The 15,957-nt window shown below is 47.2% G+C and overlaps 1 protein-coding gene across 3 annotated transcripts in view; it reads left to right on the forward strand.

Moving 5' to 3' along the window:
• The window catches only part of LOC307206691 (semaphorin-3F-like), a 34,846-nt gene that overhangs the window by 16,760 nt on the left and 2,129 nt on the right, over positions 1-15,957 (forward strand). For all 3 annotated transcript variants that reach the window (XM_079960025.1, XM_079960024.1, XM_079960023.1), the window contains exons 9-17: positions 1,431-1,545; positions 2,900-2,969; positions 3,086-3,230; positions 3,485-3,707; positions 4,187-4,275; positions 4,370-4,411; positions 4,674-4,831; positions 6,865-6,932; positions 15,603-15,736. In XM_079960025.1, the coding sequence (XP_079816151.1) occupies positions 1,431-1,545; positions 2,900-2,969; positions 3,086-3,230; positions 3,485-3,707; positions 4,187-4,275; positions 4,370-4,411; positions 4,674-4,831; positions 6,865-6,932; positions 15,603-15,736 (1,044 nt within the window). The remainder of the gene's footprint in view (positions 1-1,430; positions 1,546-2,899; positions 2,970-3,085; positions 3,231-3,484; positions 3,708-4,186; positions 4,276-4,369; positions 4,412-4,673; positions 4,832-6,864; positions 6,933-15,602; positions 15,737-15,957) is intronic.

A 15,957-nucleotide genomic window follows, 5' to 3' on the forward strand; every position in this document is an offset into this window, starting at 1 on the left:
TGTCAATAAATTTGTGAGCAAGTCCTTCATAGCCTGCGAACTTTCCACACCGTCGTAAATTGATAATAATGCTACCTTTGGACTTTCGGTCAGCTTTTACCCAGTGATTTCTGTTATCTCCTTAAACACCCTTTGCCCCCCAAATTGTACGTATTTATACCCCCACCACATGTGAACTTAATTCCCGGTTTCCTGGCATCCCTTTTACATACTCTTGTCCCTTTGGCCAGTTCATTTTTATTTTTAAACTTTTCTTCCTTATTTTTCAATAATCAATAATCAAGGTATGGTTCAAAGAAAAGTGGGCCAGACCCATGTGCTTTCTTTTTGTAACCTCTAAGTTTTTCCAGAGTGTGCTGTGAGTGGGTGGTGGGGCCATATATTTATAGCACCATAGAATTGTTGGGACCAAGGACAATCTAGTTCAACCTCCTGCAGTGCAGGAATTGCAACTAAAGAATCCCTGAGAGATGCCCACCCAACCTCTGTTTAAAAACATCCAAGGAAGGAGAGTCCTTCACTTTCCAAGGTCCACCATAGTTCCTGATTCTTTTAACTGTGTAGATGTTGAAATACCAGCAAATTCAGGTCACACAATTAAAGTTGATTGTGAAGAGCTCTCCTCTGGAAATTAGTGCTCACCCAACTGTCTTCTCTATGGGTAACAGGGCTATTGCTGAAAAAGAGTTAGAGCAGGAGTAGACAGAAAGACCAAGCTCTGTTGATAGATCTCTGGCTGATTTGCAGTGGATCAGCAAAGGTTTCAGAGGGTACCCTATTCCTTATTTCTGTGTTCCCCCGCCCCACCCACCAGCCACTATTTTGCACACTGTTCTGATGGGTGGACCTTGATGTTTTGATTAAAAAAAAGATACAGTTAAATATTTCAAGCCTGAAGCCTGCCCGTCCCTGGGTTAGAGAATTTTGATCCACCCCCTAATTGACTCAACTAAGAGTCTCCTGCTGCTCTTAGATCTCCAAATCCGAGGGTCTCTGTTTGGCTTTCTCTGCTCCTCTGTGATAAAACTTTCCTACCATTTCCTATTCCATGCCCTCCATGTTCTAATTTTTTTTAAAGCTTTCTGATTCTTGCTTGCATGCTGGTGTTAAGGCAAGAGGTCCCAGTACAAATAATGGCTTTCTTCATCTTCCAGCCCAGAGGTGGCTGCTGGATCTATTGTTCTTCAGGGGTGAATGAAAGCTCCCCCCTGACCCAATGCAGATTGCAAGTACATCACCCTCTTTTCTAGAATGGGAGCATACTGGTGGCGGGGGAAAACTAAAGCTCCCCCCCAATATCCTAATCCAGACTGGGCTCTACATGCTGTCTATTTCTGCAAGAAAAGCTGTGCACTCAGAGACCAAGCATGTGATTCGCTTTGGCCACTGTAGGGATTAGCTGACAGACCCTTGCACATTTCCCTTTTCAGAATGATGATGGCGGGCAGCGCTCTTTGGTGAACAAGTGGACGACTTTCCTTAAAGCTCGGCTTGTCTGCTCGGTGATTGGAGAGGACGGCGTGGAGACTTTCTTTGATGAGCTCCGTGAGCTGCTGTTTTGGAGAGGGATTTTGTTTTGGCGGGGCAGAAATGATTTATGTTGGCAGGGGGAGGTTAAGGCCATAAGGATTTCAGGTTCCACCCTTGGTGCAGAAACCTGAGGCTTAGTGATTGTCTCTGTGTGTGCAGGTGACTGTAAGAGGGTTGAGGCACAGGAGACAGAATTGCACCCTAAGCTCTGGAGAAAGAATTAGCTTGAATGACTTAAAGCCAGGCGTAACCAGAGAGTGGCCATTGAAATATCTTGGCTCTGTCAACTTCAAGGGGTTCTTGAGGCCATTCCAAAAGACATCTGCCAAGATGCTTGTTGTTCTTAGCATTCCAGATCAAGGTAGAAGATCCCAGCCCTGTGTATTCCAGTGGCCATTGGGATGAACAATGCTTTTCTTCATTTGGCCATTTGTAAAGGTAAAGGTAAAGGTACCCCTGCCTGTACAGGCCAGTCGTGTCCGACTCTGGGGTTGCGCACCCATCTCGCTTAAGAGGCCGGGGGCCAGCGCTGTCCAAAGACACTTCCGGGTCACGTGGCCAGCGTGACAAGCTGCATCTGGCGAGCCAGCGCAGCACACGGAAACGCCGTTTACCTTCCCGCTAGTAAGCAGTCCCTATTTATCTACTTGCACCCGGGGGTGCTTTCGAACTGCTAGGTTGGCAGGCGCTGGGACCGAGCAACGGGAGCGCACCCCACCGCGGGGATTCGAACCGCCAGCCTGACGATCAGCAAGTCCTAGGCGCTGAAGTTTTACCCACAGCGCCACGCGTGTAGATCTCCCTAAATTCACTGTGTAGCCAAGGATGGGGATCCTGTGGATTCCCAACTCCCATCAATCCCATCTCTGATGTAATCAACCTATTTCTCTGGACTTGATCCATTCTTATGACCCTTTGGAAGGAACCCTTGGATTTCCATGTGTGTTCATAGAATCATAGAATTCGACAGTTGGAAGGGATCTGGGGATCATCTAATCCAACCCCTTGCCGTGCCATTTGTTTGCTGTCATTTGCTTCAGTATGTCCCCCCTAAGCCACAGCACAGATGTTATTGGGAGATGCATGCAAGGTATAGGCACCAACTTCTAGGGGCTGAGGTCTATTTGGCTCCCCAAAAAAATATTTGAGGGGGCTGCCCCCTAAAGTTGATGAGCATTGCCATTCAAATGTTGTGTGTGCTTCTTGTGATTGATTATGCAGGGCAGAGCTTACCTCCCACCCCACCCCACCCCAAATATTTTATTCAAGTCACGCCTGATGCCATAGACCAGATGGGGACTGGCAATCTTGCACGCACAACCTACCCACCTCCCTCAAGAAGCTCTGCCTCTTTGTTTCCCTCTTCCAGGTGATGTTTTCCTGCTGCCAACTCAGGATGAGAAGCACCCTCTGCTCTACGGGGTGTTCTCCTCATTGGGGTGAGTGAGCACCCCGTGGTGGGGACAGCTGGGCTTCAGTGTTGGGGCTTAGCCTGCTCAGCAGGCCTTGGGCCTCACACAGGTGCGTGCCCCTTTCTCCCTTCTCCCTTCCCCAGGTCCGTGTTCCGTGGCTCTGCGGTCTGCGTTTACTCCATGGCCGACATTCGCACAGTCTTCAATGGGCCCTTTGCCCATAAGGAGGGACACAACTACCAGTGGGGCCCTTACACGGGACGGGTGCCCTACCCTCGCCCTGGAGCTGTGAGTCACCAAGGCCTCTCCCTCTCCTAATGTGTTAGTCTCCTCAGCGCCTGGATTTCACTGCCTGCCTCCCTTTTCTCCTTCCATTTCCCCCAAGCTCCTTGCAATTTCTTCCTTATATTTACCCCCTCGCCTGCTTTACACTCAGTTGTGTGTTTCCTTTGCATTATGGGTAGGGTGGGGAAAGCTGGACCCCTACAGTTCCTCCCACCCTGGCCAAGACTCTGATTCTACCACCTGGTTGTCTTTCTCAGTGCCCAGGAGGAACCTTCACCCCAGGACTCCGCTCCACACGCGAATTTTCGGATGAGCTGGTGACGTTTGTGCGTGCCCACCCTCTGATGTACAATGCTGTTTACCCACTGCAGCGCCGCCCCCTGCTTGTGAGGACCAATGTGCCTTACAGCTTCACCACCTTGGCCGTGGACCTAGTGGATGCAGTGGACGGGCGCTACGAGGTTCTCTTTCTTGGGACAGGTAAGTAATGTGTGCTAGAGTTGCTGGAGAGTGCTTAGCTAGGGATGCTTTCTGACATTGTCACTCTTCAGCCTCCCCCACTGCCCCCATCAGTCAGGCTGTGGTGGAAGTCACCTAGAAAACTCACCTTCAAGTGCATATTGAATACCACTGAATTCCCAGCTGTGACCTGAGTGACTTCTCTTTTTCTTAATTTCCCCGACTGAATGGGAAAACTGTGACTCTCCAGATGTTCTCAGACTATAACTCCCATCATCCCTTACCGTGCTGCTTGGGGCTGAGGGGAGTTGCAATCCCACAACATCTAAAGAGCTACACAGGTTCCCCATCCCTAGCCTAGGGTTTTGAAGGTAAACACCAACACCTTTGAAGTTGTCCCTAAATACTGTCCACAAGCAACCAGTTCAGCTCTTTGAAGCACTGGAGTAAAATGTCCTCCATAGCTTCTGAAGGAAGATGTCTGGGTCTTCTTCCTCCAGACCAGGGCACAGTGCAGAAGGTGATTGTGCTGCCGAAGGAACAGGGCAACTTGGAAGAGCTGACCCTGGAGGAGGTGGAAGTGTTCAGGGTGAGTGAACACCTGGCTCCCTATCGTTGCTGCCCTAACACTGCTGCCGTCTCTGCCCTTCTCAACTTTGGCCTCTCCTCTTTTTGCCCTACAGGCTCCAGCGCCTGTGAAGACCCTGTGGATATCCTCTAAACGGGTAGGTGGTTGAGGTACCTGTTGCTGAGGAGCAAAGTAGGAGATGAGCACTCTGGGTCACTGCTCTGACAGGGGTGCAGGTACCTGAAGGACCTTGTGGGCTTAGTCCTTCAACTATGAGGTTAGCGTTCTGCTGCTGTTACGCAGAGGCTGAAGACCAAGACCCTTGGCTTCGTCTTGTAGGAGGCAAGCGGGTGGTCTGGCAACAAGAGGAGAAATCCAGGTTCCCATTCAGCCGCTGCTCTCTCCTCTCTGCTCTGCAGCAACAGCTGTACGCCTCCTCAGACGTGGGGGTCTCCCAGCTGAGCCTCCATCGGTGCCGCGAATACGGTGAAGCTTGTGCCGATTGCTGCCTGGCCAGAGATCCCTATTGCGCTTGGGATGGACAGCGCTGCGCACGCTACAGCCACACAGCCAAAAGGTAACATCCTGAGAGTGCTAAGTTGGGAAGGCAAATGCCGTGGGAAGGAGGGAGGGAGGGAAGCGTGAATGTAAGGCGAGCCTGGAGGTTAGATCAGGCCAGTGGTCCATTGAGTTGAGCGTTCTGTTCTCACAATGGCCAACCGTGTGCCTGTGGGGAGCCCCCAAGCCGGACCCCAGCAATTCAGAGACATATTTCCTCTGCCAGTGGAGGTAGCCATCAAGGCTAGCAGCCACTCCATGGATTTGTCTAATCATCTTATAAAGCCATCCATGTCGGCGGTGACCATCACTATATCTTGTTGGAGTGAATTCCATTCCAGGGGTAGGGCTTGCTCTTTGCTCTGGCAGAGGCACCCAAAAACACCACTGGCAAGGGAAAGGGAAAGCGTCAGCTCCTCCAAGCCCACTTCTATGAGGGCTATTTACTGCCATCAGGTCTGATCCCTGAGCAAAAGTACAGTGGTACCTCGGGTTACAGATGCTTCAGGTTACATTCGCTTCAGGTTACAGACTCCACTAACCCAGAAATAGTACCTCGGGTTAAGAACTTTGCTTCAGAATGAGAACAGAAATCTTGCGGTGGCAATGGGAGGCCCCATTAGCTAAAGTGGGTTAAGAACAGTTAAGAACAGTTTCAGGTTAAGAATGGACCTCCAGAACAAATTAAGTTCTTAACTAGAGGTACCACTGTAATGTGTGACTGTGGCTGTGGCAGGAGCATCCCTAGCCTGGTGGTTCTCTCCTCCACTCTCAGATTGGTCTGGGCGGTGGCTGCTCTGAGGTGGCTTCCCCAGCCCCCCCCGTTGCCACCAATACAGTGGTGCCCCGCAAGACGAATGCCTCGCAAGACGGAAAACCCGCTAGACGAAAGGGTTTTCCGTTTTGGAGGCGCTTCGCAAAACGAATTTCCTATGGGCTTGCTTCGCAAGACGAAAATGTCTTGCGAGTTCCTGCGGGTTTTTTTCCCTCCCCCCCCTTTTTCTAAGCCGCTAAGCCGCTTATCAACTGATCCGCTAAGCCGCTTATCAGCTGATCCGCTAAACCGCTAAGCCGCTTATCAGCTGATCCGCTAAACCGCTAAGCCGCTTATCAGCTGATCCGCTAAGCCACTACTAGCGCTAATCCGCTAAGCTGTCAAAGGGCTTGCTTCGCAAGACGAAAAAAACGCAAGACGAAGAGACTCACGGAACGGATTCTTTTCGTCTTGCGAGGCACCACTGTAGTGAGTTTTCCTCCCCTCCCCACCTTGCCCTATTTGCCTGTGGTGTGTCCCTTCAGTGTGGACAAAGGGCAGAGAGCAAGGCAACTTGTGGGTGGAAACTTGACTGAAAACTATTTTGTTCAGATAGAAGCAGCCTTGAAGCACTAAACTGAAGGGAGGTAGGATGAGTCGGTCAAATCAGGGATGGGGCATCTGTGGCCCTCCAGATGCTGTTGGACTCCAACTCCTAGCAGCCCCGGTCAGCATGGCCAATGGTCAGGGGTGATGGGAGTTGTAGTGCAACAGCATCTGGAGGGCCACAGGTGCTCCATCCCTGGCTGTTAAACAGAAAAATAATAAGCACCATGATTGATGGGATGTGGGTGGTGCTGTGGGTTAAACCACAAAGCCTAGGACTTGCCGATCAGAAGGTCGGCGGTTTGAATCCCTGTGACGGGGTGAGCTCCCGTTGCTCGGTCCCTCCTCCTGCCAACCTAGCAGTTCAATAGCACGTCCGAGTGCAAGTAGATAAATAGGTACCGCTCTGGCGGGAAGTTAAACGGCATTTCCGTGCGCTGCTCTGGTTCACCAGAAGCGGCTTAGTCATGCTGGCCACATAACCTGGAAGCTGTATGCCGGCTCCCTTGGCCAATAAAGCGAGATGAACCCCAGAGTCGGCCACGACTGGACCTAATGGTCAGGGGTCCCTTTACCTTTACCTATCATCATGATTATGGTTGGTCGGTGTTTACTAATTTCCTTTAGCTGCTCAAAAGGAAGTCTCCTGGGTTGGAAAAGGGAATGAGTTTGACCTCTTCCCTCTCATTTAGGAGGAGCCGCCGTCAGGACATCAAACATGGCGACCCTTTGCGGCAGTGCCGGGGCTTTAATGCCAAATGTAAGTTTTCACAGCACCATCCCAGCCTTATTCTCCAAGAGTTTGTCTAATCCTTTTTTTAAAGCCATCCAAGCTGATGGAGATCCATAGTCCATAGTCCAACTGTGTGCTGTGTGAAGAAGTGCTTGCCAACAAATGTGCCGTTTCCCTTAACGCAAATGATGCCTTCATGGAACAGATGGCCAAGCATGCAAAAGGAAGGGAGATAGTAGTAATGGGGGACTTCAATTACCCGGATATTTGTTGGATGTCAAACTCAGCCAAGAGCATAAGGTCAAACAGATTCCTCACTGGCCTTGCAGACAACTCCATTGTCCAGAAAGTGGGAGAAGCAACAAGAGGAACAGCCATATTAGATCTGGTTCTAACCAAAGTTGATGACCTGGTTAGTGGGGTAGAAGTGGAAGGATCATTAGGCGTGAGTGATCATGCTCTTCTGAAGTTTACTATACAGTGGAAAGGAGCAGCCAAGCATACTAGGACTCAATTTCTTGACTTTAAGAAAGCCGACTTCATAAAACTTAGGGAAGTGCTGGGTGAGATCCCATGGACAGTAATACTAAAAGGAAAGGGAGTTCATTATGGCTGGGAGTTTGTTAAGAGGGAGATAGTAAAAGCACAACTTCAGGCAATACCAATGAGACGGAAACATGGAAGGTGCCTAAAGAAGCCAGGACGGCTATCTAAAGAACTTTTAACTGAGTTAAGATTAAAAAAGGATGTGTACAAAAAATGGAAAAGGGGGGAAACCACCAAAGAGGAATTCAAACAAATAGCCAGCACGTGTAGACACAAAGTCAAAAAAGCTAAAGCACAGAATGAACTCAGGCTTGCTAGAGAGGTTAAAAGCAACAAAAAAGGCTTTTATGGGTATGTTCGTAGCAAAAGGAAGAACAAAGAAACAGTGGGGTCACTCAGAGGAGAAGATGGTGAAATGCAAACAGGGGAGACAGAAAGGGCTGAACTCCTCAATGCCTTCTTTGCCTCAGTCTTCTCCGATAAAGAAAACAATGCCCGACCTGAAGAATTTGGAGCAAATGATTCAGCAGAGGAAACACAGCCCAGAATAACTAAGGAGATAGTACAAGAATACTTGGCTAGTTTAGATGTATTCAAGTCTCCAGGGCCAGATGAACTGCATCCAAGAGTATTAAAAGAACTGGCAGATGTGATCTCAGAACCACTGGCAGTCATCTTTGAGAATTCCTGGAGAACAGGCGAAGTCCCGGCAGATTGGAGGAGGGCAAATGTCCCTATTTTCAAAAAGGGGAAAAGAGAGGACCCAAATAATTACCACCCAGTCAGTCTGATATCAATACCAGGGAAGATTCTGGAGCAGATCATTAAGCAAACAGTCTGTGAGCACCTAGAAAGGAATGCTGTGATCACCAATAGTCAGCATGGATTTCTGAAAAATAAGTCATGTCAGACGAACCTGATCTCGTTTTTTGACAGAATTACAAGCCTGGTAGATGAAGGGAACGCAGTGGATGTAGCCTACCTTGATTTCAGCAAGGCATTTGACAAGGTGCCCCATGATATTCTTGTAAAGAAGCTGGTAAAATGTGGTCTTGACTATGCTACCACTCAGTGGATGTGTAACTGGCTGACTGACCGAACCCAAAGGGTGCTCATCAATGGTTCCTCTTCATCCTGGAGAAGAGTGACTAGTGGGGTGCCACAGGGTTCTGTCTTGGGCCCGGTCTTATTCAACATCTTTATCAACGACTTGGATGATGGACTCAAGGGCATCCTGATCAAATTTGCAGATGACACCAAACTGGGAGGGGTGGCTAACACCCCACAGGACAGGATCACACTTTAAAACGACCTTGACAGATTAGAGAACTGGGCCAAAACAAACAAGATGAATTTTAACAGGGAGAAATGTAAAGTATTGCACTTGGGCAAAAAAAAATGAGAGGCACAAATACAAGATGGGTGACACCTGGCTTGAGAGCAGTACATGTGAAAAGGATCTAGGAGTCTTGGTTGACCACAAACTTGACATGAGCCAACAGTGTGACGCGGCAGCTAAAAAAGCCAATGCAATTCTGGGCTGCATCAATAGGAGTATAGCATCTAGATTCTGCTCTGGTCAGACCTCACCTGGAGTACGGTGTCCACTTCTGGGCACCACAGTTCAAGAAGGACACTGACAAACTGGAACGTGTCCAGAGGAGGGCAACCAAAATGGTCAAAGGCCTGGAAACGATGCCTTATGAGGAACGGCTAAGGGAGCTGGGCATGTTTAGCCTGGAGAAGAGGAGGTTAAGGGGTGATATGATAGCCATGTTCAAATATATAAAAGGATGTCACATAGAGGAGGGAGAAAGGTTGTTTTCTGCTGCTCCAGAGAAGCGGACACGGAGCAATGGTTCCAAACTACAAGAAAGAAGATTCCACCTAAACATTAGGAAGAACTTCCTGACAGTAAGAGCTGTTCGACAGTGGAATTTGCTGCCAAGGAGTGTGGTGGAGTCTCCTTCTTTGGAGGTCTTTAAGCAGAGGCTTGACAACCATATGTCAGGAGTGCTCTGATGGTGTTTCCTGCTTGGCAGGGGGTTGGACTCGATGGCCCTTGTGGTCTCCTCCAACTCTATAATTCTATGATTCTATGATTCTATGAAATGTTGACAAAATTTGGCAAGTCTCGGGAGGGCTGCCTGGAATAGGAAGTCCGGCTCCTCTGGGGATCAAAAGGCAGAGGCAAGCTCAGTTCCTTATTGCCACAGGAGGAAAGGGTTATCTCAGCTGCTCAGACCAGGACATGCCTGCTCAGCACTCTCAAAAGAAAAACAAATTCACTGCTTCTGCAAGGAAGGTAATGTAATAAAGGTTGAGAGAAAACTCTGTGTGGTTTGGCTGCTGCAGCAACTCCTGGCTTTATAAAAGCCAGCTCTGTTGCTGAATGAAGAGGCCATATGACATAGGATGAATACAGAAGGTGTCAGAATCAATCCCTGGCATCTACAGCTTTTTTTAAAAGAAGGGTTGGTTTAGCAAGTGATGGGCAAGACTCTTGGCTGAAACCCTGGAGAGCTGTGGCCAGTCAGAGTACTATACTGAGCTGGATGGATAAATATTCTGACCTGGTAAAAGGCAGCTTCCTTTTCCCCTAAAAGTAGTGTAATTCCAAATTAGAAGGGGAGGATTGCATATGCTGTGTTAAACATAATGAGGATTTAGAAGATAAATTTGAAGGTATTTCTTCTCTACATTGAGTGTCAGAGGACGATCTAGATTAGAGATTTGTGGGAGTGGGAAATGAACTGAATTGACCATTTGAGGATCTACTATTGCAGGGGAGATGGGTGCCAGGATCTTCAAAAGGGGAGCACAATGACCTTCTAGTGGATTAGGAATGGGGAGTGGGATAATGCTAAGAGCCAGCACTGGGGTTGTGCAGGGAAAGGTGGCATGGGCAAGCAATGTGATCTCCACGCATGGGAAGCATTTGTGTAAGTTGGCACGAAGCCCTCCTGATATCTCTGCCTGGCCTTCAGGAGTCTTCCCAGGCCACTTTTGATACCCCTTTTGTGCTTTTGCCTGGTGGGAATGTGTCCTTGGAGCGTGAGAACTCTTGCTTGCTCAGATAAAGTATAGAGAGAGGTTGGGTGGAGGTAGAAATCTCATCTTTTGGCTGGCTGGAATGTAGCCCGTTGGCAAAAGTAAGCATCTCCACCCCCTTTGGCTTCTGTCACTGCCAACCACCAGCAGTTGGTTGGCAGCACTGCCAACCAACAAGCCTCCAGAAGGTTGGCCATGGGGGAATGAAAAAGATTCCCCACCCTTGTGAGACATAAGCATTACTACCCCTATGCATGATACTCCTGTAATGGAAGAGTAATTCTTGCACAATGGCAAGATGGGTTGCTCCACAAGAACTGCTGCGAGTTACCAGAAGAAATGCCACCTGTGATGGGTTGTGTATGCTGGTTCTGAAAGAGAGTCTTGCTCTCTAATAAAGTTACAAGGTGCTCCAAACCTGTGTTTCTGTTTCATCCTTTTGGTGACAAAGGTGAAAGATGGGAGAACCTTTTAGAGTCTTGTTTTTTAATTGTTTATTTTGAATACTGTGCTCAATTTCTTTGTTAAAGACCCTTGAGGCCATGGAAATCCTATAGAAGTGTAAGAAGAGCCCTGCTGCTTCAGAACAAAGGTCCGCCTAAGTCTGGCATCCCAAACCGGCAAGCAGAGCATGATGCCAACACAGCTCCGCTGCTTGCCCCACAGTAGTTGAAATTCAGCCTCTGAAAGTGGGTGTTCCATATAGACCTCATGGCTAATAGCCATGAATGGAGCTACATCCTCTGTGACTTTGGCATAAATGACTTTAAAGGAGGATTAGACAATGGCCTTCACCTTGTTGTGAGGCAGTGAATTTCATAAACTAATGATGCGCTGGTTGAAAAAAGTGCTTATTTTTGTCTGTCCGGGGATCTGCTGCCCATGAATTCCATTGGGTGGCCTAATGTGATGACAGAGGGAGAAAAACCTCTCTACCTACAACATGCGTAATTTTATGAACCTCTGCTGTGGTTCCCTTGGTTGTCCTCCTGCATTGTAAGCCACGAAGCGATCAGAAACTTTAGGCTTGCAGTGATGATGCTTTAGCCCCTTGATCATCTGAGGTTATCTTTTTCTGCACCTCTTCCAGTGCTGTGTTCTGCTGAGGTGGGTTCAACTAGGACTCTGTCCTAGTGACCTCATTGCTACTTAGGTGTACTCTGCCTCCTTCCCTCCAGACAAACCCTCCTAAGGATTTGAGGGGTGGCCTGGTGGGTCCACAGGGCTTTGCTGAAGCAGATTCAGACTGATCAGCAATAGTCTGGGGCTCAACACAAAATCGTCAGTACCTTTGACACAGGGAATTTCAGCAACAGTAAGTGGTATTCATATGTAGCGCACGCGCACACACACACACACACACACCTTTATGTACCACCAACCTCTAAGCAGTTTGCAAAAAAAGTACAAATATGGCAAATATGGCACCTATGGCAGTGCTAATTCTGCAGATCAAAGTGGCCAAGTGGGCATACATGGTGTGATTCCACAAGTAAATAGTTGTGTTGCACAAATCCACACACGCACCCTTTTTCACATGAACACTGGTACATGTGTAGATACGGCTTGTGCCTATGTTTAATGTGACATGTGAACAACCCTCTATTCCCAAGAGCTTAATAATGTGAAGAGAGCCTGCTGCATCATGCCAATGGGGCAGCTAGCATCCTGTTTTCATAGTGGCCAACCAGATGCCTAAGGGAAGCCCAAAGGACCTGAGCACAACAGCCCTCTGACCAGCAAATACTTTCCCCCTTACACACTTCCTTATGCTATTATTCCTTGTGTTAATATCTAGTTCCTTGTGTTCAGTCTAGTTCCAAGATGCCTGGGAGGGTTTATAATTTTTTTGACGGGGGTTAGTGAGATTGCTTACACCTATGCAGCTCTTGGGCTTCGCTGCTTATGAAGAATACCTGAGAGACATCATCGCAGAAGGAAAGACAGTCTACTTTAGAGGCAACAAAAGAGAATGGGGCTAACACTATCAAGGCTTATCATCAGGAAGGCTTACTAAAAGCCTTCTTACTCTTACTCTTGCCAACTGAGTAGAAGCACTTGCCAAGTCATTTCCTTTCTTATTGTTATCAGTGGCAGCTTCTGACGAAGAGTCTTGAAATTTATTTACTTTTCCCAAAGGAGTTTGTCTAAGGCTGGCCCAAGACATTTTGGTTCCTGATGCAAAGAACAAGATGGTGCCCCCTGCTCCTCACACACAAACAGATTGGGGCTGAAATTGAAACAAACTTAGCACTAGCAATGGGACAGTGTCTTCCAGTTTAGAGGTTGCAGAATAAGCTATAGGCCACACACAGCTCTGGTTGGCAACAGAGGGGAATGGCTGAGGTTCTCAGGTGGAACATAGGCAGACACTGCTGCAGAACACACACTTGTTGCCTGAGATGATTGCCCGCCTCCGAATGAAAACATTGGCGGAAGAATGCGGGATGCAAAGATTATCTTGACTGATGCCTGTCTTCATGTTAGTGTTTCCAGAAATACAACTGTCTTTATTTCAGCAAAGACAACAAACGTTTTGTGGCACCTTAAAGAGAAATACTTTCTTATGGCACAAGCTTTGATGGACTCAAGCCTCCTTCCTTAGATACAGTGGTCATTTTTGGTGTACTTTGCTTTTGTAGTGTGGAAACTGTCGCAATGGGCTAGGCCTTCTCAAGGAATAGGAATGGAGGAATTGTGGTCCTCCAAATGTTGTTGGACTCGAACCCCCATCAGTCCCAGACAGAAGAGCCAATAATGGGAGCCAGGGATGATGGGAGTTGTAGTGCAGCAACATCCAGAGGACCAAAGGTTCCCTATCCCTCTTGTAGTGTGGGATTTTGCACCTCTAGGCCAGCTCTGAGAGGATTTGGCTCTGATATCAGTCATGGTCAGGATGTGTTAGTTGCTAACTCGGTGGGTGACAGTTTCACCAACGGGAGAAATGGTATGCAAAGCTTAATTTATTTTAAAGTTGTTTTGAAGTTTCCCTGGAGAATGTTTCTTTATCACTAGCCTGCCCCTTTAGCACAGTCTCTTGGGCCAAATCTTATGCAAATTGTGGCAAAGCAATCTACCTTTTAAGCCAGATCAGGACGGTCAAGATGTAATCATACACAGTTTTGCTGAAGTTGTGTTTCCAGCTTTGCACACTTTCCTGCCTTAGCTGGCACTTGAGTGGGGCTGTGAGATTGTGAACATCCAGTTTTTGCTTTGTCAACTGTATTGCAGGATCATTTCAAGCTTGGTAGGTTTGAGGATCACAGGAATCTCGGCTATCAAAGCAGGGTGTGTGTGCACTAGTACTTCTTGCTATTCTCAGCTTATCTGAAGGTTAAATTCTTCTATTAAATTATTGGATATCAGGAATTTCTAAGTGTTGCTTGCTTGCTGCTTCTGGCTGCAAGAGTGTGTTTGTTTTTGTCATACGCCTATTCAGATGCAGAATGTTTTATCTTGGGTATACTAAAAAGATGCTACATCAGTTCCACAATGAAGGCATTCCCTTATCTCAAATTGGCAGTGAACACTTCCTAAGAGCTAACTCTGTACATCCCTGTTCCTGGACTTTTCTACATTAATTTGGCAATTTTGGCAGTCTTCCTGCGTTGTGAGGTATGGTATCATTGGTAATGGTTGTCATTCCTCTTGTCCTCCACTTCAGAAAGTAGAAAAGTTGGAGAGGGGAATGAAAGGTATTTTTGATGGCCCAGAAGATACAGGATACAAAATAGAGTCTAACTAAAAGGAAACTGGGCAAATTTAGTCTCCGTTGCATTTCTGATCTCCAATAGGAAAGCAGCAAATTTATGTTTTTTATTTAATTTTTGTGATTTTTGCAGCTGAGGATATGTTCCCATCCAAAGCAACACATTTTTAAACAGATATGGTGGGTATTTTTTGTCCACGATTAGCCTCTGTTGAAGTTGTGACAGACTCTCCTAAATTTTTGTAATACTGCTTGAGCCTTACTTACACTTTGGTCCAGAATCCAGCACTAGCTCTTTTCCTAGTGACTGACTTGGCTGCTCAACTCTGTCACATTTATTGCAGATTCAGCAAAGTGTGATCTCCCAACGTATTTACTGCTTGCCACGTGGTTGGCAGTTTTACTAATCCTCCATTGGAAGACTTATTACGATGTATCTAAATCAGGCATAGGCGAACTCGGCCCTCCAAATGTTTTGGAACTACAACTCCCATCATCCCTGACCACTGGTCCTGTTAGCTAAGGATGATGGGAGTTGTAGTCCCCAAACATCTGGAGGGCCGAGTTTGCCCATGCCTGATCTAAATCAAAGGCACGGTTGGCTTGTCTTTTTCGTGGGTTCTTGAACAACTCATTCCTATCTGTTGGAAGCAGTGGAGAATGAGGGCTGCTTGTAGGCGTTCAGTAAGGCATCACTGGTGTGATCCATAGCTCCCAATGACAGAAGTGCTTTTAATATAGTTCATAACATGCTGTTAGAGCTTTAGATAACTGAACCCACACCACTCTCATCTAACAAGACTGGGGTGAAATTATGTTGACTTTTAAAATGTCTAGCAGAAAAAAGCATTGGCCCTCCTGCGACTTATATTCCCAACCATTGAACAAGCCGGTCAGGTTGGGCCTCTCATTAACTGAGCTCATTGCTTTGCTTTTGAAGATTTACCAGGACTTGGCCCTGTCTGCACACCTCCCTCACAGGTGCAGAAGTGCTCTGTTTTGTGCTAAGCTGTAATGCTTGTCATTTTACTGCCTTTCCAGGAGCACTGCCTATATTCTACTCAACGTAGGTGTAGCCTAAAACTGGCTGTGCTGCAGGTAGCTGTACTTAGTCATGGTGCCCAGTTCCAAGGCTGTGGGGAATTCCTACTGCTATCTCTTGCTACATGGAACAGAGATGAAGCTTTGGGCAACACAGATGTGGTGTAGGCATGGGGGATTGGGCGATGACTGCTGAATTCTTGAGTTAACTATTTCTGCAGCAACAATTCTGGAAAAGCAAACCTCTGTGCTAACCAAGACAAATTTGCAGAACATACAGAATTACAGTGGGGTTATAACACTCAACAAATCCTGGACTTATTTGCAACCTTTTTTTTTTTTTTTTACAGTAGAGCAACAATTACATGAGCAGATTCAATATGGACTAGAAGGCGGAAGTGTATTCCTAGAGTGTGAACCACGATCTCCCCATGCCTCCATCAAGTGGCTTATGCAAGCTCATAATTCTGACAAGCGCAAGGTGGTAAGTCCCTCATCCTGAATAGCCTTTAGCTATGAGTGTGTGGACTGCAGAGATGTTAAACTTTTTTTTTTGGGGGGGGGGAGAGTAGTCACACTGACATTTGTCTTAAAAAAAAACCAAAACAGCAGTCTGATAGCATCTCTGACATAAGAGGAATGTTGGGAGCAGCTTTTACTTATCTCACAAAAACTGCAGCTACACTAACTGATGCATGAATTTAT

The sequence above is a fragment of the Podarcis cretensis genome (assembly GCF_951804945.1).
Source record: "Podarcis cretensis genome assembly, chromosome: 17".
NCBI classification, from domain to species: Eukaryota; Metazoa; Chordata; class Lepidosauria; order Squamata; family Lacertidae; genus Podarcis; species Podarcis cretensis.